Source organism: Hyperoodon ampullatus, assembly GCF_949752795.1.
Source record: "Hyperoodon ampullatus genome assembly, chromosome: 3".
Lineage (NCBI taxonomy): Eukaryota > Metazoa > Chordata > Mammalia > Artiodactyla > Ziphiidae > Hyperoodon > Hyperoodon ampullatus.
This window is the reverse complement of record NC_136916.1, coordinates 67,083,164-67,107,416: the sequence shown is the minus strand read 5'-3', so window position 1 is coordinate 67,107,416 and position 24,253 is coordinate 67,083,164. Positions and strand designations below refer to the sequence as shown.

Below are 24,253 nucleotides of genomic sequence, written 5' to 3'. Positions count from 1 at the left end.
TTGTGCCGAGTACTGTCCTAAGAGCTTTTTACTGGGTAATTTATATATACGTGTGTGTGTGTACAATCATATATATAATCTTATATATGCCCCACAGCCCTATGAGGTAGGTACTCTTTCATAGATGACAAACTGAGGCAGCCAAGTTAAGTAACCCTTGGCCAAGGTCACACAGCTAGGGAGTGGCAGAGCCAGCATCACACCCAAGGGTGCTGATGGGTTTATTTCCTGGAAAGAACCAAATTAGGAGACAGCAGAATAGGCTTCTGGGCCCAGCTCAGCAGCTGACCAGGGCAAGGTGGGGCAGGTCATCTTTTTTTGTTTGTTTGTTTGTTTGGTTTTTTTGCGGTACGCGGGCCTCTCACTGTTGCGGCCTCTCCCGTTGTGGAGCACAGGTTCCAGACGCGCAGGCTCAGCGGCCATGGCTCACAGGCCCAGCCGCTCCGCGGCATGTGGGATCCTCCCGGACCGGGGCACGAACCCGTGTCCCCTGCATCGGCAGGCAGACTCTCAACCACTGCGCCACCAGGGAAGCCCGGGGCAGGTCATCTTTTAAATGCACACCCTCTCATGAGGGTGAGGAGTGATGGATGTTTGCGACCTTAAGGTGATAGTTTCATAGGTATATACATATATCAAACTGTATCAAATGGTATATTTCATTATGTGCAAGTCATTGTATGTCAATTATACCTCAAAAAAGCTGTTTTAAAGAACTGACAACAATTATATGATGAAATTAAAATATTTGTAATATTTCTACAGGAACTCTTATCTGATGTGACCGCATTGCAATGTTTGAGCATGATGCATAAAATTCATGATTCACTTCTGAATCTAAGTGTTGCTTTGAGAATTTTGCTCTGCTTCAGAAGAGCAAAGTGTCTCCAAATAAAAACTAAGAGCCACAATAACTCAAGAAATGTTTTGTCACCTGGCATTACTGAAAACAGAACACAAAGTATGCAATGAGGCTGTTTATAACAATATAGCGATTTTGCTGAAATAAAGGAAAACAATAAATATTATTGAATAAATATACAACAGTTTCTTAAAGTGCACCACTTAAAGCCCTTTGGGGGCTTCAACTCTTAGAATCCAACTCTGCCCAGTGGTCCACACCCCACTCCATCTCTGTTCCAGAAACACTGGTTCTTTGAAGAGGTCAAGGTCTCACACGTATCAGGGCCTTCACCTGTGCTGCTGCCCGTGCCTGGAACTCTACCACAGGCCCTGCAGAGAAGCCTCCTTCTCAACCTCTAGGTCTCAACATGAACATCTCAAAACACACGCACACACGCGCGCGCACACACACACACACACACACACACACACACACACACACACACACACACACACACACACACACACACACACACACACACACACACACACACACACACACACACACACACACACACACACACACCCCTCCCTGACCACCCAGAACTCAAGAGAATGAATGCTCTTCCTTCGTGGCTCTCATCAAAATGCGGAGTTAGAGGTTTATTTCCCCGCTGGCCCGTGTAGGCTCTGTCTGTTCCCAGATGTGCTCCCAAGCCTCCCACAGTGCTGGGATGCAGAAGGTGCTTTCCTTATGTGCTGAAAGGACGGATCCATGTCCTGTCTCTGGACTCTGTGACCTCATGAGAGGGGTGCCCTGATGGGAACGTTGTCTGTAAAGTACAAATATGCAGCAGGATGACCACTCCCTCACCTTCTTAGTTCTTTCTCCCCCAATGAGAGGCACCCCCGACCTCTGGGGGCAGCCGCTCTGGATGAAGGCTGAGCTCCAGGGGGGAAGCGGGCTCTCAGAGACCATGCCCTCACCCACAGAAACATCACAGAACCTTGGGTTTTGTCAAAGCAAGGTGGCTGTGGATAACTATTTCAATACAAGTTCTTGGAAAAACTCCAGGGGCTGGAGTGCTGGGGGTTCCCCCGAGTGCCGAGATGCAGGTGCTCAAGCCTGGCCAGAATGTGAGCTCCTCCAGGGCAGACTCGGCCTGCATGCAGCACTGTACTGCCAGTGCCCAGCACAGAGCCAGCACACAGCACATGCACACCGACGATCTGCGGTGGTGCAACCAAGAAATTCCAGCTTGAGAGCCCTGGCTCTCTGCCAGGCACAGGTTAATACTGTCCCATTAATCTTTCCAATAAGCCCACGAAGTCGGTGTTCTTATCTCCGTTTTACAGAGGTGGGAATTGAGGCTCAGGGAGAGGTAATTTGCCCAAAGTCGCACAGCCAGTGAGAGGCAGGGCCTCTCCAAGCAGAAGTCCTTAGGGATAGTCAAACAGTGGCCTGGAGTGACAACTGCTATCTTAGGGGCCAACAAATTAACATCCTCCCATTGGAGAAACCCTGTGACACCCCTCTGCACCCCGCAAGCACCAGCTCCACCGCTCCCGGCCTGGGTGCCGCCTGGGCACTGGCCTTCTGCTCCTTTCACCACCCTAGCCTCTCATGGTTGGGGCTCCTCTCCACATCCTGCTTCTCTTGCCTCTCTGATGGCTGTTCTTCCTCCTCCCACTTCCTAAAGGCAGGTGATCCCCATAGTTTCTCCTTGCTACCTTCTTCCTCTCTCTACACTCTCCCTCTAGGCCAGCCTGTCAACCCCTTGGCCCCTCTTTGGAGGGGGCTCTCACATCTGCACGTCCAGCTCAGACCTCTCCCAGCCCCTGGTTATTCCTCCCAGAAGGCTGCTCCTGCTCTGAGACGTTCAGTGGCTCCCAGGGGCCATCAGAGGAGGAACAAACTCCTCCTTGAGGCATTCGGGGCTCTACTGTACCTATCTCCACTCCTCTCCCAATTCAGAGCCTTCATCCATGCCAGCACTGTGCTCCCTGCCTTTATTCTGCTGTCCCTTCAAGCAGGACCCCCCTCCCTCCCACCTCTGCCCCAGGTAGCTCTCACTGCCTGGTTTATGGCACATACCCTCCCCCTGAAAGTCCTTCCAGACCCCTTCCCCAATCACAGGCAGCTCTCCCTCTTCAGTAGACTCCATGGAGAACCTGTCCCAGGCTGCCTTTGCAAGGGCTATTTCTGTGCTTGCTTTGACTCTCCTTCCACCCAGGGTCACACGGGGAGTTTGGTACTGGGAGTCAGGGAAAATGCCCAATCTATGACTTTTAGTTTTTCCTCTGTGTAGAAGTCTCCTCAGCTGTAAATTGAGGGGTGTGGAATTGGATCAGCATTTCCCTAATTCCCAAGTACCGTCATTTTTGCTTTATCCTTGTGTCACCTGTACTATCATATACTTATATTGCTTACCTTACGTATTTATCTACTTATTTTTAAAATTTTATTTATTTTATTTTATTTTTGGCTGCACTGGGTCTTCGCTGCTGCGTGCGGGCTTTCTCTAGTTGCGGCGAGCGGGGGCTACTCTTCGTTGCGGTGCGTGGGCTTCTCATTGCGGTGGCTTCTCTTGTTGCAGAGCACGGGCTCTAGGAGCATGGGCTTCAGTAGTTGTGGCACGTGGGCTCAGTAGTTGTGGTTCGTGGGCTCTAGAGCTCAGGCTCAGTAGTTGCAGCACACGGGCTTAGCTGCTCCGCGGCATGTGGAATCTTCCCAGACCAGGGCTCGAACCTGCGTCCCCTGCATTGGCAGGCAGATTTTTTTCCCCCATCTTTAAAATATAACATTTATTGCTTAGATGGTTTGATACAGAACAGCTTTTCTTCTCATTTTGAACTTGGAAGTACTATACAACTGAACGCAAAGCGGAACGAAAAGTACCCAAACCGAACTTGTGATTCTGTGTTCATGTGGCATAAACCAGTTTTGTATATAATGTAGCAGAAGTTTTTAAGTTCCCTTTAGAAAAATATGAATTCTACACGTTTATTATTGTTTCCTGCTTAATGCATGGGCTGAAATCACTAGGATCAACTTCCTTCTGGAGGAAAGAGAGGAGCAGAGGGTGGAAAGAATGGTGAAACTTTCTGAAACCGGCATCCGAGCGTCACATGGCTTCCCCAGGGCTGGTGGAAAAAACAGCCCTTTGGGTTTTTTGTTTTGTTTTCACAGCCGGGAGTTTCATGTAGTGATTGAATCTCAACCTCGTGTCCATAAATCAAAGAGAAAAACAAAAGAGGGAAATGTGCACCTCAAAAAACTTTTCAGAAGATCCATATATATATATTTGTAAAAGCCCTGAGAGAAGGAGAAAGAGAATCAAACAAACGTGTAGAAACAAATTAGCTGGACCTGCAAACTAAGCTATGATTCACCCAGAGTTTAAACAAATCACAAATTTCACAGTTTAATACAGGGGGAGGGGACAGAAAAACAAACAAATGATACATCTCTCAACCTCCCTAGTAAAATGTGGTAAAACCTTATCCACTAGGAGGGTGAGATGAAGGCTAAATAAAGCTTTCAATCAACAGTAATCACTGAAAAAAAAAAAAAAAATAGTGATTACTGCGAGCAGCAGCCCCGGCTGTGCTACGGCCTGGTTGGCAGGAGGATTCTTAACCACTGCGCCACCAGGGAAGTGCCTATAAACATGCCTTTTGTTTGTTTGTTTTTATTTTTTATACAGCAGGTTCTTATTAGTTATCTATTTTATACGTATTAGTGTATATATGTCAACCCCAATCTCCCAGTTCATCCCACCCCCACCCCCAACTTTCCCCCCTTGATGTCCATATGTTTGTTCTCTACATCTGTGTCACTACTTCTGCCTTGCAAACCGGTTCATCTGTACCATTTTTCTAGATTCCACACATATACATTAATAAACGATATTTGTTTTTCTCTGACTTACTTCACTCTGTATGACAGTCTCTAGGTCCATCCATGTCTCTACAAATGACCCAACTTTGTTCTTTTTATGGCTGAGTAATACTCCATTGTATATATGTACCACATCTTCTTTATCCATTCGTCTGTCGATGGGCATTTAGGTTGCTTCCATGACCTGGCTATTGTAAATAATGCTGCAATGAACATTGGGGTGCATGTGTCTTTTTTTTTTTTTTTTTTTTTGGCTGCGTTGGGTCTTCGTTGCTGCACATGGGTTTTCTCTAACTGTGGTGAGTGGGGGCTACTCTTCGTTGCGGTGCCCAGGTTTCTCATTGCTGTGGCTTGTCTTGTTGCAGAGCACGGGCTCTAGGCGCACAAGCTTCAGTAGTTGTGGCACATGGGCTCAGCAGTTGTGGCTTGCGGGCTCTAGAGCGCAGGCTCAGTAGTTGTGGTGCACAGGCTTAGTTGCTCCGTGGCATGTGGGATCTTCCCAGACCAGGGCTCAAACCCGTGTCCCCCTGCATTGGCAGGCAGATTCTTAACTAATGCACAACCAGGGAAGCCCCGCATGTGTCTTTTTGAATTATGGTTTTCCCTGGGTATATGCCCAGTAGTGGGATTGCTGGGTCATATGGTAATTCTATTTTTAGTTTTTTGCTTCTGTTTTAGTTTTGTTTTTTTGGCTGTGAGGCATGTGGATCTTAGCTCCCCGACCAGGGATCGAACCTGCACCCCCTGCCTTCCAATGAAGGTGAAGTCTTAACCACTGGATCCAGGGAAGTCCCTATCTACTTTTTTTAACCTAAATAAAAAGGAAACTTTACCTTGCCTTCTGTGACTCGAAAACCAATGTCACTTGCAATAAAGGTTGCAATACAGAAAAAGTGAACCATGAAAATAAACACATAACTGATAAAGTAAGAAATGTCTGTGCACAGCCTCAAATCTTCCCATGCATAATTCGAGGAAACAATGTCCTAGAACATCAGAGGCTTTGTCAAACGTAAACAAATCTGGATGCTGGCTGAAGTGGTAAAGAGAGATTTTAATCAGTAGTAACTATTGCAATAGGGAAAAGAGACCAGCATGAACTGAACTCAACTTTAATTTGAACAGAAATAGCTGGGTATTTTAAAGTGAAAATGAAGAAGGGAGGGAGGCACCTGGGGGCTCAGTAGAGTCAGAGAAATGAAAACTTACCAAAGGTCAAGTGTAAATGCAACTAGGCCAGTGGTGTCTGCTAGCTGGTATTATTGAAGTTAGAATTCTAATTTCTCACAGAGACTGGGAGACAGAGGCTCTGTCCTCAGGTGTCCTCAGGTGTTGGCTGGAACAAACAGTAAAAATTTTTGGCAGCCTTTTCTCAGGCAGGCACTTTAAGGGGGGTGGTGTTAGAGTCATCTTAGGGAGGCAGCCTTGAGCTATTAGAAACTATGCTAATGGTTGTTCAAGTCTTTACAGGCCAAGGCTGAGGCCTAGTTGAGAAGAGGGCTCAGAGGAGACTGGCTAGAGTTTCATAAAGGAGAGAATCTTTTTTTTTTTTTTTTTTTTTTTGCGGTACAAGGGCCTCTCACCATTGCGGCCTCTCCCGTTGCGGAGCACAGGCTCCGGATGCGCAGGCCCAGTGGCCATGGCTCACAGGCCCAGCCGCTCCGCGGCATGTGGGATCCTCCCGGACCGGGGCACGAACCCGTGTCCCCTGCATCGGCAGGCGGACTCTCAACCACTGCGCCACCAGGGAAGCCCATGAGAGAATCTTTGTCAGCTTCTTCAGCTTAGATAAAAGTGAAAAGAACATAATGCATCATCGTGTGATGAGACTATGAGCCAGGTGCTTCAAGAGCTTATGAGGTAGATACTCTTAATATTATCCCCATAAAAAGGTTGAGGAATCTAAGGCTCAGAAAGGTTAAATCACCTGCCCAAGGTCAGGCAGCCAGAGGTAGCAACTGGAACCTAGGTCTCACTGGTTCCAGAGTTCATAGGCCCATTCTATGCCTATAGGCTCTGACCACCCACAAATGCCCTTCCTGCCAGTGTCACTGGTCCAGACTATTGAGTCTGGATAAATGTGTGGTGCAGGGCAGTGGTTCTCAGCTCTGGCTGCTCAGTGGAATCACCTGGGGAGCTTTAAAAGTACTGATGCTTGGGTTCCACCCCCAGAAGTTCTGGTGCAATTGGTCTGGGGTGCAGCCTGGACACTGGGATTTTTAGAAGCTCCCAGGTGATCCCTATGAACAGCCAGGTTTGAGATTTGGATGATCACTGTGTGCTAGAAGCCTTCACAGTGATCATCCCATGTGATCCTTGCAAGAGGAAGACAAGCAGGCAGGCAGGCAGGCGGCAATGACCATGTCCTGCTGATGAGGAAACAAGCTCAGAGAGGCTAAGGCTCATATAGTTAATAACATCTGGGGATGGAATCAAGTTTGTTGACCTCCAGCTCTGAGTTCTCTGCCAAAGGTTACTGCTCTTCAGAGGTCTATGTGAGAGGGAAAAAGCAATGTCTCCAAGAACAGAAATGAGCAGCTTAATTACTCTTGCAAGTTAAAAGTCATTTCTCACCCCCACTGAACACGTGGAGGAGGGGATAGTACTTGCCTCAGCCACAGGACCCAAAACGAGGCCAAGGGATCCCAGACAGGTGAGCAGTGGCCAACCCTCCCTGACAGTGTACCATCGGCAGAAGTCAAGGCTGGGCCGGAGCAAGGCGGCCTGCAGTTCTCTGATAGCGCTGCTTCCCACGCCCACGTTCCTGTAGTGGGTGGTGATCCTTGCTACCAGGCACCTGCTGGGAGCTGGGCACAGCCGAAGGAAGTCAGGGACCCATTACTGTACCAGGCAGTGAGGGTCCTGCTGCAGTCTCCAGAACCGCTCTCCCACCCCACCCCCATGCCCACTGCGCCCACGAGCCTGGTCCAACCTTAGTGGTTCGGAGGGGGCACTGCCCACCTTTGGGAGATCTGGTGGACGTCGCTGCTCACATCTAATGGGCGTCACTCCCCACATCTGGGGGACGTCAAGTGTTCCCAGTTGTGGGCAGTTGAGAGAGCACCGTCCACAGCTGGGGCCAGCAAAGCACCACTGTAAGTATCTGCAAGGGCTTAGGCTCACCTCAGCCTTGAAGATGCCCCGGGGGGCGCCAGCAGCTTCAGGAAATGGCCTCGGGAAATGCGACCCCAGCACGGTAGAGGGCCCCTACCCACTCCAAAACCCTCAAAAACGCAACAATCCGAGGCATGCCTCAGGGCGCATCCTGGACAGGACCAGAGGGCGGCCACACCCCCAGGGAGAGGCCGGGTGGGGACAGCGGGGCGCAGCCCTCCCAGTCCAACCCCCTCGGGGCAGGGTTCCCGCCGACGCTGCCCTCCAGGCCACCTGATCTTCGAGCCAGCCGGACCCACGGACCCACGCAAGGGAAAAGGGACGGCCCCGGGGCGGCCGTCGGAAGGCGCCCTCCACTCCGAAGCCGTCTTCCAAGCCCCCCAACATGGCCCGGGGCGGCAGTCAGAACTGGAGTTCCGGATACTCAGACTTCAGGCCGGAGGAACAGGCGACCGGGTGAGCCGGGGTGTCGCGCCGGGCCGGGGCGTCGCGCCGGGCCGGGGCGTCGGGGGTCCGGGCCGCTAACCCGCCACAGCGCCCCAGCCAGTCAGCTCCCGGCGCCGCCGGAACCTCCGCGAAGGTTCTGGGCCTTTGTGGCGTCACTGTCTCCTTGCGGAACCTTCCGCCGGCGCCGAATAAAACCCGCCGCGGAGGAGCCGGCGGCTCGAGTGCGGCGGTGCTGGGAGAGGAGGGTATCCCGGCGCAGGCGGGAGGGAGCCCCGGGCGGCGGCGGCGGCGGCGGCGGCAGCCGTGACCGTGACCCGCGGGCGGGCGGCGGGGGTGGGGGCGCGGGCCAGGGGCCCAGTTGGGGCGTCCGGGGCGCGCTGACCGTCCTGCCCGCCCCGCCCCGCAGAGGAAAGATGGTGAAGGAGACCCAGTACTATGACATCCTGGGGGTGAAGCCCAACGCCTCCCCGGAGGAGATCAAGAAGGCCTATCGGAAGCTGGCGCTCAAGTACCACCCGGACAAGAACCCGGATGAGGGCGAGAAGGTGCGGGCCGGGCTCGCGCGGGGCCCGCCGTCAATTATTCAGCCCGGAGCTCGGGGGCTGTGAATTATTGAAGGCGGCGGGGAACCCGAGCCGCGTTTGTTGGAGAGGCGGTCGCCAGGTGCCGCGCACCACGCCGCGGGGCTGGGCCGGGGCCGGGGGTGGTCCGAGGCGGAGCGGGCGCGGCGCGGTCAATTGGAGGGCGCTTCGCCGAGCCCCAGCCTCGCCGGGCTGGGCATCGGGGCTGGTGCCGGGGCCCGAGGCGCCGGGACCCCTCGTGAGCCCCCGCGCAAACCATTCATTCCTCCCTTCGCTCCACAAGGGCTCCTCCGAACGCCGGGGAGGGCCGGGACTGAAACGTGGGGGCCCAGTTCTCCTAGGGTTTGCGGGCATTCCTGTCGGAAAGGCAGCCAGCAAGCCGGGAAACTGAGGCACACGCGACCAGAAGAAGTTGTGTACTTGCTGGGGACGACCGGGGTTGAATTATTTTTGTGCTCATATTCCCTGTTGATGCATAAGCCCTAGAGGTGAGTTTCTTTAATCTGAGTTAGTACCTTGGACAAACTCGGTGTCCTTCTTGAGAATGGCCGACTGGATTTGTTCTGTGTGCCTGTCTCCTGCCTGATCAAGGTTGTCAGACATTGAATAATCACCTTTTCTTTATTAAACAGGGACATGGAGATCTTTAACCTGACACATCATTTTATATGAACATTACAGGTTTCCTGTGACAAATGACCCGCAGTGGATCCTAAGTACCAATAATAATAGGCTGAAAAATGCTCTGCATCATAGTGGCCTAAATTAAACTTTTTCATCCAGCTCACAGGAAAAGAGTCAACCTGCTTGTTATGCCCAAGGAAGCTCATTACTCACCAGAATAGGTGATTAGAAAGATCAGGCATTGATCCTTGGGAAAGCTTATTGGCCTTCCCACTCCTCCTTTGACTTCTTGCCATTTTCTTATAAAACTTGGGATATCCTAGATGGCTTTTGGGAGGTGGGGCTTTTGTGGTAACTGATAGCAATGACACCTGGGCCACTTTTGAAGCCATAGATTACCTGTCTAGCATTTAGACTCATGGAAACGACTGTAGTATCAAAATACCTGTCTGTGTTAGCTTTTCCAAGCTGGAGAAACCTGCCTAAAGAAGGTTGGCTGGGTGGCAACAGTGATAGGATATTTATATTTAGCCACAGGTGCCGAGTGTCGCTGTCACAAGTTTAAAATGCTTTCCTGGAAGACCATTTGTCTGTTACTCGTGTTCATTCTCATCTATATTTAGGTGGCTTACTATAGCTTTTAAAGTCACTGGCTTTCTACGTGGTGTTGGTGATTCATAGATGTGCTCCCTAAATTCACTGTAGGCTGTTGCTGAGAGTAGCCTTTAAGGAGAGCGCACCCAGGCTTCTAATTTCACGTTTCAGAGGCGGCACGTGGGAAAGCCTTCTGACCCTAGTTCAGGTCAGATCTCATGGCACTCTCCAAGAGTAAGTCATGGCTGTGTGCCATTGGAGTGAGTCTGCTCTTGGTGTTCTGAAGCTTTTTTAAAATTGGACTTAACCTGTACTACATTTCTGTAGGTGTTGCCCTGCGTATACCTGCCTGAGCAGAGGTGGTTGATTTGTTTTAAACTAATATTTATTTATAGCCAGATACTGAATTAGTGTCACTTAAGTGAGGCTCTTGAAGTGTCTGGCGGGTCCCTTTCAGCTTAGAGGTGGGGGATTCTGTGATGTTCCAAGAATACTTTTCCCTTCCCACCTTCCATGAAGGGGATAAAACCCTTTAATTTAGTCCTCAGCTAAAACTTCTTCCGGCCTCTGACCATAGGCTGAACCACTGGCCTAGTCCTCATCCTAATTTAATTATGATTCCTTGTTTGCTACCTGTATTCCCTAGAAACGAAAGGGGTTGAGGAGACTGGGGACACAACTTATAGAAACTGCTGTAAAGTTCCCTAGAGAGGACTCATTCATTCATTCACTCACCAGATACCTCCTTTTTGGTCCTGCTGTGTGCTGGGCACACTGTGTAGGCCTTTTCTTTTTTGTGCAAGTTTGTGTGTAGTTCTTGTCCACTTTATCTGTTCATAGGTGGAACCTTTTTATTTTTTCCCCCCAAGTTTGTCACTGTATTAATGTCTCTTCAAAAACAGACTGAGCCAGTCCGTTCCCCCTTGCTCCAGGGCAACTGAGAAGGCTATTAGGGTGTTGGTCTTTGTTTTGTGGCCTGTTGTCCTGTGTTGCTAAGCATTGGGCGGCTGGTGTTTGTTGTCAGGTGTTCTGTATGGAGTCTCTACTTTTCTGCAGCTGGTTTTCTGAAAGACACACGGGCAGCGGGTCAGTAAGCGAGTCCCTTTCAGGGACCGTGATAAGGGTTATGTTCTTGGCTATTAACTCCAGCCAGCTTTTGAGATGAGTTTGGTCTTTTGGCCAATTTTACTGTAACTTTTAGTTTGAATAATAGATTTTTAAGTTAAAAAATCATAAAAGAGAGCATAACAGTGCAGAAAATTTCAGAATATTGAGGAAAACCCACCAAGTACACATCACTCTAACTGCTGTCCCTGTGTTTATTTCCAGGCTTTCTCCAGGGTGATTGTACATGGTCATCCTGGCACATAGGGTTTTTTTTCCTCACCACTGAATATTTTATAGTAAATACTTTTCCCAGTTGCTACATAGTCTCCAAAGCCATTTTTCCAGCTGCGTAATAATCTTATTAAAGGAACTGTGGCAAATTATTACAGTCTGAAAGGTGAGTTGGTCAGAGTACTAGTCTCCAACTGTGAGATGGGTGGGGGTCAGGCAGGGACTGAATTAGACTCTGGAGTGCTGAGATCCCACCCCCACCCCCAGGGTAGTGGGAGCCCTGCCCCTTTGTGAGGTCTGGCCTCTGGTTGAATGCCCCAAGTGACAGGGCATTCCTTTTCCTTTTTAGATTAATCATCCATTCTGTTAAGTGCAAAAGTCTTTCAATTATCCAGAGTGTTTCTAATGGACATTCTCTTGAAGCATGTTTACCTAGTACAGAGGGGCCCAGAGACTCCCTGGGGGCAGCCTGGCCTGGTTGCTTTCTGATCTTCCTTACCGGGCACCTAATCCCTACACCTTATTTTCCTTCTGTGGAAAGGAGTAGTGGTGAACGATACCAACTTCTTTACAGAAATGGTGGGAGAATCAACGTACCAAAAGACCTAACTACCTTGAGTATGATTCTGATGTCTCTAAGACAGTTTTTTGAATTACCCAGTTGTTAGCTATTATTTATTAGCTATCATTTATTATTTATTAGTTACTTATTAGACCTCTATCGGGGATCTGTAGTACAAGAGAAAACCTAGTGTCTGTCAGTTTCCATATTTGTATATTCAAAGCACTTTTTTTTCCTGTATGTTCTGTATTTTTTTTTTCTTCCTAAACCATTCCCCTGGACGGCAAAGACCCTATCTCACTTATTCATTTCTCAATTCCCAGAATTGAGCCATTCATATAACAAGTATTTACCAGGTACCTTCTACAGGCCAGACAGTGTTCTAGGTTTGGGGATATGGCAGTGGACAAAGCTGACCTAACCACCTGTCCTCATGGAGCTGACACTGCAGTGGGGACACCATCCCAGCAGTAAGTGCTCTGGTATTGGGGAACAGCAAGGAGGCCAATGGCGCACGAGCAGAATTGCGGGGAGCTGGAGGCAAAGGTGTCAGTTTGGGCTTGTAGACCAGAACTGGCTTTTACTCCAAGTGAGTCGGGCCCCTTGGAGGGCTTGGGGCAGAGGACTGACGTGATTAGCTGGCAAGTTCTGGCTGCTGTGCGGAGAACAGACTGAAAGCTGAGGTGAAGGCGGAAGATGGGAGTCCAGTGAGGAGGTCACTGTGGCTATCCAGGCCAATGAGGGTGTCCTCCGCCAGGGCGGGCATGGTGGTGGTAGTGGTGAGAAGGGATGGATTTTGGATATTTTATATAGTGTTTTGATTTTATGTTAAAAACTTCCATATATCTGCAGAAAAGGTGAGAGTGGTACAACGAACACCTGCCTTTCTTTCACCTACCTTCACTGATTATAAATAGGTCACTACATTTGCTTTCCCTATATTATTATTATTTGCTAAAGCTTTTGAGGGTAAGTTGCATACATCATAACCTTTCAGCCCTAAATGTTTATCTTTGGGAAAACAGCATCCTTGTACATAACCACAATACATTTATCAAATTTAAGAAGTTTAACATTGAGAAAAAAATTACCATTTTTCCAGTTGTTCCAGTGTCCTTTGTAGCAATTTTTTCCCCAGTGCAAGATCCAGTCCAGGATCCAATCCAGGGTCACACACTGCATTTAGTTTTCCTGTCTTTTAGTTTTGCAGAATATACTTCAATTTGGGTTTTCTGATTCTTTTCTTCCAGTTGGATTCCAGGATACATTTTTGGCAGGCATGTGACACATGGGGTGTTCTGTCTTAGGGTACTGGAGATGGACATTTGAAGGTAGCACCAGAAGGATTTGTTGACAGATGAGATGTGAGGGAAAGGAAATGAGGTTTTGGAATTGCCAATAAGTGAGCTATGGGGGAGACTATGGGAGGGGGAGACTATGGGAGGGGCAGGACTTTGTGGGGGAGATCAGGACAGATTTGTGCACAGTGTCTGCAGCCTGCATGCGGATGGATGCTCACAGGATGTCTGTAGTTGCATTTTATGCTAGTAACCTAGGAAAGCAGCCCTCCTGGGCTTTATCCAGTTGTAGGTTAAGCCCTGGCCTGGTCTCACTACATCTTAGCTCCACTCTACTTCTTCCTGTCTGGTGCAGCCTGAGGAGGGAGAAACTCCTTCTTACTGCTCTGTATCCTTATTCTCTGCTGTGGCCCTGCCTCTCATCCCTTAGTAATGTTTGCCCTATGTATCCCACTCTACAAAGGGATTAAATGGAAAAGTCAGGTTTCAGATAACTTATAGACCTGCTAGTTTGGGGGGTTGGGTGTAGAATCCCTCTGTCATTGCATTTATATGGTGGGTTTGCTTCATGAACAACTCAAACCTTCTCTTTTTAATCTCTCTTTTTTTCTTTTGAAGTTTAAGCTCATATCCCAGGCATATGAAGTGCTTTCAGATCCAAAGAAAAGGGACATTTATGACCAGGGCGGCGAACAGGCAATTAAGGAAGGAGGCTCAGGCAGCCCCAGCTTCTCTTCCCCCATGGACATCTTTGACATGTTCTTTGGTGGCGGAGGACGGATGGCTAGAGAGAGAAGAGGTAACTGCTTTGAAAGACATTAAGCAAGTTTTATAGTTTCCAAATTGTACATGTTGCTGGAATCAGGACGGATCATGCCTTAAAAGGGTGTAGTTGTCATGTTTGGGGATCATTAGCTTTAGTTCATTGCTTGTTTAGTCTACCTGGAATCTCTTAGTGCATTTAGCAATTAATTGCCTGACACCTTCCCAACACCACATATAAAGGAGCAAATGGGGAATTCCCTGGTGATCCAGGGGCTAGGACTCGGTGCTTTCACTGCTGGGGCCTGTGTTCAGTCCCCGGTCAGGGAACTAAGATCCTGCAAATGGTGTGCCCCCTCCCCCACCGCAAAAAAAAAGGAGCAAATGACGGTGAGGAGAAAGGAGGAAGTTCAAGTTCATCTTGCCCTCTTTTTCTCTCTTGTTGGGGTCAGGTTCCATTTATGTTCCTAAGGGACATAAACGGCACCTCCTGTGGTTTTAGTGATACCTCTGCCGAGCGCGCTCGTCTCCCCTCCTGCACGCTTCCTCCCGTGCCTCCTGACTTGGGCCAGGGCCCGCGGGCTCTATTTGTGGCTGGTGCTCTGCCGTGTGCAGTGTGGCCTCATTTTCTCAGGCCTGCTCAGGAGATTTTCTAGGTAACAAAATTTACCCCTTGATGTTTGAACATCTTTGTAAAAGAAACTACTTTGCCCCTCTCTTCAGAATGCATTAGGACTAGCAGCTTCATCCCCAGAGGTGAATTGAGAGACTTAGCTGTTGGTGAAATGGCCCCAGGCCCCTGTGTTTGAGTTCTGGTTTTGTTCTTCCTAATTTTTCTACCTCTTACCTCCTGCCAGGCTCTGGACTGTCACCTCTGTTACCAGTGGTCTCTAATAGCCCCCTTCCCCTGTCCTGCTTACGGCTGATACTCTGCTTTGGACCTCAAAACCAGATAGATAACCAAGCTTATTAAAATCCTGGGTGAAATCAAAATAAGCTCTGCATTGAGGTTTAAGAAGGGTGGTTTGAGGTCAACAAGAGGCCCCTGGATAAATAAGGCTGCACTTGTTCTCACATTATAATTGACTTTGAGCTTTGAAAAGCTTGGCTGTCAATTCTGTGAATACAGTGTGCTGAAAATCACAAAGTGTTTATTAGGGAAAAATCCTTACCCTGTTTTCTGGGTATGTTGCCTGCTCATATAATTGACAGTGTGGATGTGATTAAAACCTTGGGTATCCTCTTGCCTAGCTCTCTCACTGTCTTGAGATGAACAACTTCACGCCCTTAATTAAGTCATCTCTCAAAGTTGACATCCAATAAACAAGGACAGCATCTCGGTGACCGCGAGAGCCCTATGGGCAGCAGAGAGGGACCTGATGCTGTGGGTCCTGACAGGCTGGTATGGTGCCAGAGCAGACAGACTCCCACCCTGAAGATGAAAGGCCCACTGTCCTGGATGCACGGACAAGATTTCCACAGATGAAAGAGTTCCCACTTGGCCACAAGACATAGAAGGGCTCAAAAAGTAAAGGACGTTATGTTCAACGAAGAGTTTCAGTTAAAGGTCCAGAGACTGACTTCGTGCATCATCTATAAGGAAAGGGCTCCTTTCATGGGGAGAAACTAGTTAACCAATCTCATTGGTTAACATTGCCTTGGGTTTCCTCATTGATCTCTCATTCTCAGATTTGTTTTAGAAAATAAAGATGAAAGTCTTTGACATCTATAAATGATTGAATAATTAGCTCATAGCTAGAAAGGGTATTAGTTCTCATGCTGGCAAAGGGCCAGAAGGATGGGCCAGGTGTAACAGAAGCAAGCATTGCTTCCCACAGGGAAGGGAATGAATGACACAGGCACAGTTTGAGACTTCGTACCACTAAAGGTCATATGGGTAGTATTTAATAGAGAGGTATATTTAATACAGTATTACTAACTGGTCTTTTTTTTCCCTCGGTAAGGCAAGAATGTTGTACATCAGTTGTCTGTAACTCTTGAAGATTTATATAATGGAGTCACAAAGAAATTGGCTCTCCAGAAAAATGTAATTTGTGAGAAATGTGAAGGTAAGAATTAATTTCTGAATGAGTCTCATAGTTCTGGTCCCTTAGATCTGGAAACAATTCTTACTGTTTTACAATTCAGAGAAAACTAATTTATCTTTTTAAATGTGAAGGTCAGAGATTGCAAACAGGTAGCCTGAGGGCCAAATCCATTTCATTTGGCCCTGTACATTTTTTATTTGGACTGCACATTTATTTAATATGTTGACAATTATTTTAAAAATATAAAAATCAAGAATGGTTGACCCAACCTAGGGGTCGGCAGACTTTTGCTGTAAAGGGCCAGATGCTAGGTATTTCTGGGCTTCGTGAGCCATGCAGTCCCTGTCGTAACTATTCAACTCTTATTGCAAAAGGAGCCATAGACCATAAACAAGCAGATGACATACCTGTCCTTCCAATAAAGCTTTATTTACAAAACCAGGCAGCTGGCCATAGTTTGCTGTCCTTGATTTAAATGTAAATATAATTAATGTAATTTTTTAAAATCTGATTTTTCAAGAAAAGTCAGATCTGGTGACTTGGTCACACATTGTCCCACAGAGAAGTGGCTGGGCTGGGTAGCCACCCTTGTGGACAGGGCTGTTTTCTCCAGTCTCCACTGGTCACACGTAGGCATGTGTGTTCTTCCACCCTGGGGTGGAAGAAAACACATTCTGTGAAGTTAAAGCAATGAATTTATCTTGGTATAGCCAAAACCACAAATGTTTGTGCTTACATGTTAACATCTGGATATTGTCTGCTTGGCTAGAATCATCCAGACTCTTCCACATGGCTTTTCATGATTGTAAATAGTCAGAATTCAAACCCCAGTGTCCAATTTCATGGCTCATTATCCTTCTGTGGTGGCACCCAGCAGAGATGCTTCTAAGGGAAGAGCACAGCCTTGTTCCTGTCTCCCCACAGGCGTTGGTGGGAAGAAGGGATCTGTGGAGAAGTGCCCAGTGTGCAAGGGGCGAGGGATGCAGATTCACATCCAGCAGATAGGGCCGGGCATGGTGCAGCAGATCCAGACCGTGTGCATCGAGTGCAAGGGCCAGGGCGAGCGCATCAACCCCAAGGACCGCTGTGAAAGCTGCAGTGGTGCCAAGGTCATCCGAGAGAAAAAGATTATCGAGGTGCACGTGGAGAAAGGTGAGGCTGCGCAGCACTAGCGCCCCACGCTGGTGGACATGCATCTCAGGTGCTGATCGTGGGGCACAAGGGTTAGGTATCTGGGAAATGAGACACAGCACAACTGGTATTTAAATGCCGTTAGAGTGTGCCGTCAGTTCCTCCAATTCCCAGGGCATCTTCCATTGACCCTCCCTGGCTTTATTTCCATCTGTGTCACCTGCCAAAGTTTTCTTGCTTACAAAACCTCTTTGTAAGGTTTTCCAATGCCCTGGATTGGAAACCTTGATTTTGGTTAACTGCCCTCTCTTGCCTTTCTCAAACCATTACTTTAGAGTCACTGGGAGTGTTATTCCTAATGGCTTTTGTCGCTCATTGGCCGTAAAAGCTTATCTAAGTCTTCGTAGCTGTATGTCCCTTTTCTCCACACATTTCCCCTCTGTTGCAGCAGATTCTCCCAAATCCAGCACCTTCCTCCTGCTGTTCATTTTGCCTGGGGCCATCATTTTAGGGTCTTTTTCCCTCTTAGTTGTTCCCCCTGATCATTCTGTGGCTTCCTAATCCAGCAGATGTATTTAGGTGAGAGACCAAAGTACACAAATCAACACCCAAACCAGCACACATATGGAGGGACTGAACACTGTGCCTGTGTGCACAGAGACTTATTAGAAGGCCCCCAGAGCCCAGTGCTGCTTGTGCGTCAAGAAGCAGGCGGTGACCTTCTGCTCACAGTGCACTGTCACAGCGTCAGCTGTGGCATCGCATGGCCAGGAGGGCGGGGAGTGCCTGGTGAACTTGCGATATGGCGGCCTCGTTTCCCACTCTCCATGCTGCACACTTGGCTGAGGACCCTCGTTATGCCGCGGGGGGTGAGGCCTCTCGGTCAGTGGTAATCCCAGCCCCAGGCCTGCACGAGGTTGGGAGGTTTGATGAATAAAGAACCCCCAAAGGGCTCTCTGTGAGCCTTCCTCAAAAGCTTTGTCAGAAGTATGGTTTTTAAGAGAAGTGGCTAATCAGAAAGGGATGATGTTTCATAGGTATGAAAGATGGGCAAAAGATACTGTTTCATGGAGAAGGAGATCAGGAGCCTGAGCTGGAGCCTGGTGATGTCATAATTGTGCTTGATCAGAAGGATCATAGTGTCTTTCAGAGACGAGGCCATGACTTGATCATGAAAATGAAAATTCAGCTTTCTGAAGCCCTTTGTGGCTTCAAGAAGATGATAAAAACACTGGATGATCGAGTCCTTATTATTACATCCAAATCAGGTAATGTTTCAGATGTGTTTCGCTGTAGTTCTTCTGTATGTTTGGCATAATGATGCTGGCAGCTTAGCCTGGTTTCACATTCAAGGTTGACTTCTGTTGCACAAGTTACTGTGACTTGATTTTCTCTAAAGTGATCACTAGGGGCTTTTGAGAATTTTATGAATTTCTTTTATAATCTCCACGAAAAAAATTCAGTTTTGGGGAAAGAGCCTCAAAACAGGAATCTTGGGGATCTAAATTTCTACCTGGAACCTGCCAATTTAACTTAAATTTTTTTTTTAATTAAATTTTTTTTTTTTTTTCTTTTTTTGCGGTACACAGGCCTCTCACTGTTGTGGCCTCTCCCATTGCGGAGCACAGGCTCCGGACGTGCAGGCTTAGTGGCCATGGCTCACGGGCCCAGCCGCTCTGCGGCATGTGGGATCTCCCCGGACCGGGGCACGAACCCGTGTCCCCTGCATCGGCAGGCGGACTCTCAACCACTGCGCCACCAGGGAAGCCCTAAAAATTAACTTTTGTATAATAAAACACAGCTGATAATAGGTGGTGTTTTTCTATCAAATGGTGATCTGTGCTGATTCATTCATGTTTCTCTAGCCTCTGTGTTGTTGATTACATGTGAGAGACATTTTAAAATAGAATTTTCCTGAAAAAAAAAGACATCGCCTGCCAGCTTATCCTTGGCGGCTTCTAGAGAACTGCCCGTCTGCACACAGGCACAGGAGCTTGAAGGAGCTGCTCCTGGACCCAAAGGGTTCTCAAAGGCCTGAGAGCTCAGCCTGCCAGCACATGTATAGATGGCAGGCTCCCAGCTCCCAGGAGGGCTAGTGTTCACTGCAGTTGAGTCCATGTGGGCCCCAGAGGACTTGCCTGGAAGGGGCTGTGAGGAGGCCAGGCAAATTGGAGAAGGGAGAGAGGCCAGGCTGGGGCCCTCGACTTGAAGCTGCCTCCGAATAGCACTTCAGGTCAGTTGTCCATGTCAAATAATGTCTGGACAGGTGTGGTGGTGGCTGAGCCACCCAGACATCCGTGACCCCATCACTGGCCGTGAGCAGTGCTGCTCTGGTCCCCTCGCTGGCCACAGGGTTAGGGAGTGACTTCTGTGGGTATCTGAGGTTTAGGCTAGAGGGGTAGGCTCAGAGCTGGGGTGGGAGGTAACCAGCCAATAAGCCTGTCCGAGGGCAGTGTAATTAAGACCCTGAAGTCCAGTGGAGTGAGCCACCTTGCCTCCCTAGCCTCCATCCAGGGCTTTCCTGCCTCTGTGTCCATTTCTCTCTTCCCCTTTCTGGCCTGTTCTCTTTCTCTGCCACTTTCCTCTTTGGCTTTTTCTGTTTCCTCTTTTCTGGGTATAAGTGAAACAGAATTATATATCCAAGTCTTGATCAGAGGTTTGTTTTGGGGTTTTTTGCTTTTGTTTTTTACTTTTTATTTGGAAACAATTTCAAACTAACAAAAAGTTGTAAAAATAAAAACAGTATGAAGACCACGCATATATGATTTGCCTATTGTTAAAAATTTACCCTGATTTTTCTTTTCTGTGTTTGTGTATAGATATACTTACGGATTGGGGGAAAGCACTGCAGTATAATGAAAATATGCATGAAAATTTTAAATACAGCACCTTTCTTTAGATTCCATTCTGTAAGCCTCCCAATGTACCCAATTCCTCCCCTCACTTCTGTAGGAAAGTTTGGGGATCATAGTTCACACAAAGCCCTAGGCCACAGGCTGTGAGAGGGTGTGTGCCCAAGACCCCTGGTATCATGTCCAAGACCCCCTAACATTGTCTCAGACCTGATTCCAGCCCTTCGGGGAGCATGAGCTGGGCAGCATCTTTGGGGTGCTGTGTAACTTCTTTGCGAAAGCTCGTCCTTGGCCGAGCTCCCTGGAGCAGGGGCCCCTGCCATGGGATTGGAGCCCAGTGTTCCTTGCTGCCTCCCAGCTGATCCCAGCCACAGGGAAACTGGGAGCCAAGGACGAAAGAGAGGAAGTGAGCCCCAGAGGGAAGGAAGTCGTAAACCCCGAGAAACCTGTTTCCTTGCTTAGTTATAAGGAAGGGCAGGGTGTCCAGAAAACCTTCTGCTGGAGATTTCTCCTGTGCTTTTTCTTTTTGCTCATTTATCTTTTTTGAGTCCTTTTCTTTCACCTCTTCTTTTCCTGTTTTGGCTTATTTCTCTTTCCTTCATTTCCTCTTCTCCTGCTACTGAAGTGCCTTCCTCACCAGAGGCCTTTAGGCTGTCTGAGCATGGCTGAGAATCAGGAGATTAAAGAAAAAAGTGCCTTAAGAGCTTCACCAGGGTGTGATCCCCCTGACTGAAGGCAGATATGTACCTCACGGAAGAGCTGACTCATCATCTCTTTCCTTCTCTTACACGTGGTTGTCCATGCTTGGTCCCACGGTTTCCCTGCCCCCCAGTGAGTTAGAAGGAGAAGCCTGAGGAGTTGTGCTGAGAGCAACAAGAAGTGTGACACCTGACAGGAGCAAAGAGACAGAAAAGCTATTAAAAACAAAGCAAAGACCATAACAAGCCCAGCAGCCTGGGGCCGTTTAGCTAATGGGCTCCTCCTGCAGTCAGCAGCTCTGAGGGCCACATGTGAGTCACAGCCCTGCACTGAATGACCCCCAAGCAGAGAGTCCTCCACACCCTTTATTTTAAAAACTCCCATGAGATACTTTAAAAGATTTCATCTTGGGGCTTCCCTGGTGGTGCAGTGGTTGGGAGTCTGCCTGCTGATGCATGGGACACGGGTTCGTGCCCCAGTCTGGGAAGATCCCACATGCCGCGGAGCAGCTGGGCCCGTGAGCCATGGCCGCTGAGCCTGCGTGTCCGGAGCCTGTGCTCCACAACGGGGGAGGCCACAACAGTGAGAGGCCTGCGTACTGCACAAAAAAAAAAAAAAAAAAAAAGATTTCCTCTTGAGAGAGTTCATCCAGGGGAGTGGGATGCTGAATAAATGAGTGTTTGGGCTCCCCCCAACCATTTTTTCTGAACATTTCTTTCTTTGTCCATTTTCATTACTGAGCCGAAGAGCATACTTTTTTAAGAGACCCTTTTATCACTTTTCTTTTCATGTTTGGAAGGAAATGATACTTTTAGATTTGGGGGTGAACCAAGAGCTCTGGGGAGACTAAACTCCCATGATGCCTTTTGAAAAAGTGTAGAATGTAAGATCCAGCAAGTGCAAGCCAGACCAGCTCCAGCCCACCAGCTCATGGAGACTGCCTGTGGCCAGAGCCACCTACCCAGAAGGCTGGCTCTCCTGCCAGGTGGGATCTGGCTGGACTCTTTGAGGCCCATTCCTGCTCCAAGCTCTGCTTGAGTCTCTGAGGAGCAGACGCTCCTCCCACTCATGGGAAGGTTGTAGTGACAGCCTGACGCAAGAGGCAGGCTGACAGGTATCACCCGTTTACCCAGACTGAGTGTTGACTCCCAGTTCACTTTTTTAAACCAACCTTCTGATGAAGGCTTCAGCCCGCTCCTCCTTGGATACACTGCAGGAGCCCAGTGTGTGGGTCAGAGAGGGTTCCACTCCCGCCCCCCTCCCTCTCATCCCCCTCCCCCAGCCGGTTCCTCTGACAGGCATCATTCTGGTCGGGACCAGCTTTTTAGTCAGATGCCCCATGACCCCTGCCTTTGCCTGCTGCTGTGGGGGTGATGGTGTCTGCCCCAGGCTCTCCCAACACAGGGACTGACCTCTCCAGGCTGCCCTCCATCTTCCGGTTTCATAAGTAAACCTTCTCTGCGGCAGGTGAGGTGGTAAAGCACGGGGACCTGAAATGTGTGCGTAATGAAGGAATGCCAATCTACAAAGCACCCCTGGAGAAAGGGACTCTGATCATACAGTTTTTAGTAAGTGCATGTGTTTTATTCTCATGGGACATATAATTAAATGCCTTAATTGGGAAGGGAAGAAACAACTGCTCTTTCCCACCTCACCCTTTACAGGTTATTTTTCCTGAAAAACACTGGCTGTCTCCAGACAACCTTCCCCAGCTGGAAGCTCTGCTCCCTCCTCGACAGAAAGTCAGGATTACAGATGACATGGATCAGGTGGAGCTGATGGAGTTTAATCCCAATGAGCAGAACTGGCGCCAGCACAGGGAGGCCTATGAGGAGGATGATGACGGGCCCCGGGCCGGAGTGCAGTGCCAGACGGCATGATGTGGCCCGGTGCAGCGTGGCCCGGCTGGACTAGCACATGATGAATGTAAAGTTGGCACAATGAAAATGGCATCGCTTTAATGGCCTCGTGTTTGGGGTATCCTGTGTATGTGTTCAGCATTCTCAACTGCTGAGTGTCTTTTTGGTTTTTCTTTTGTTTTTCTTTTGGTTGTAACTTAAGTTATAGCTTAATTTATATTTAAGTGTTTTAAGTGTAAATCACTCTAGTCTGCATATGGAATCTATTTACATTTTCAGGATATTTTTGAGATGCCAGTGACCGCACTGACACTTTGTACTTCTAGTGGCTTTGCCATAGTTCAGTTCCACCAATAAAGCACAGCCCAGACAACAGCACTCAGCCCCCTAGCAAACCTTCAGGCATGAAGTGGGTGACCTGGCCCACGTCTAGCTCTGCGGTTTCTTTCCCTCCCCACCTCCCTCATAATGGCAAAGTTACTGAGGGCATGATCTCAGGGCTGCTCATGTGACATTTCTGAATCTAGATTCTAGATGCTTCTCCTAAAGAATAAAAGCACATCTGTGGGTTGGGCTTGGCTGCAGTGCCTGGTTCACGCTGAGTGGGCTGCAGGGCCAACTTGGTTCCTACTGTCCTGTGCCCTTGAATGCTTGGAATGGGGTGTGAGTGTGTCTGATCATCTCTCTTGGAAGCTTCCTGAACCTTCCAGGCCTTGCGGTGAGGACAAACCAGTGTTTTAAATGAAACGTTGATAAAACTGTTTGCCTGCTCCCCCCACACCTTGTTTTTTGTTGTTTTATTTTCTGTTGACAGCCTTTGCAGTGCTCTCCCACCAAAGTGCTTACTTGTGAAGATAACAAAACCATCCATGTCTGCAGCAGCCTCAGTGCAAGGGAATCCACGGGAGATGCTGGTGGTTCAGCCCCGTGTCACAGCCAGCTTCCCTGTCTGACCAGTGATCCTGGATGACTTGAGGGTCTGGAAAGGCAGAGGACATCTCAGTGTTTTCCACCTCATTCTCCCAGATTGAACTCCCTTCCAAAGGATGGTTCCTCTCCTTGCACAGCCATATCACAAAGGGCTTCCTGCTCAAGGGATAATGTTTTAGTGAGAACTGAAGTTCTCCTCTGGACTGCAGTCTGTATGGACTACCACTGTAAATGATAACTTGTTGGGAGGGATATTATTCATTAACTCCTGGCAGGTAGACTACAATTTAAATTTAGGGTTACCTCAACCTTTAGCCATTACTGCTCCTTTCCTTCCCACAACAGTCATCATGAAGGAAAACTCCTACCTTCTAAGCTGCTGGGTTAAAGCAGAGGCCACTTTTCAGATCCACCCTTATTGGTTATACAGTATCTGAGAGTTTGACTCAGAACAGGGACCTCCCCAGGAGGGCCAAAGGGTAGATGAGACCCATGGCAGGTAGGTCCAGCGGATGGACCAGGCTCCAGCTGGCTAGTGGGTGGGCATAATTTGCTCAAAATAGGTATAGAAAGAGCCCGCCCACCTGTCCCACTTTGACCTTTAGTCAGGAAAGACATAAAACCTATTCTTCCAACTAAGCCTATATGAAAATCAATTGACGAATGGACC

At 48.5% G+C, this 24,253-nt stretch overlaps 1 protein-coding gene across 3 annotated transcripts; it reads left to right on the top strand.

The window, feature by feature from the left end:
• Nucleotides 1-8,243: 8,243 nt before the first annotated feature.
• On the top strand, nucleotides 8,244-23,341 carry DNAJA4 (DnaJ heat shock protein family (Hsp40) member A4; the record flags this gene model as incomplete). 3 transcript variants are annotated; one of them, XM_079700849.1, is made up of 8 exons in its annotated part: nucleotides 8,244-8,314; nucleotides 8,712-8,850; nucleotides 13,921-14,101; nucleotides 16,029-16,133; nucleotides 17,037-17,264; nucleotides 18,281-18,511; nucleotides 22,262-22,362; nucleotides 22,459-23,341. In XM_079700849.1, the coding sequence occupies 8 exons, from the start codon at nucleotides 8,244-8,246 to the stop codon at nucleotides 22,672-22,674; spliced, it is 1,272 nt and encodes a 423-aa protein (XP_079556975.1). In that variant the 3' UTR covers nucleotides 22,675-23,341. The 3 variants fall into 3 exon arrangements, with proteins under 3 accessions (XP_079556975.1, XP_079556976.1, XP_079556977.1); XM_079700850.1 differs by lacking the exons at nucleotides 8,244-8,314; nucleotides 18,281-18,511 and having other exon boundaries at nucleotides 8,719-8,850; XM_079700851.1 differs by lacking the exons at nucleotides 8,244-8,314; nucleotides 16,029-16,133; nucleotides 17,037-17,264; nucleotides 18,281-18,511 and having other exon boundaries at nucleotides 8,719-8,850.
• Between the last annotated feature and the right edge of the window lie 912 nt (nucleotides 23,342-24,253).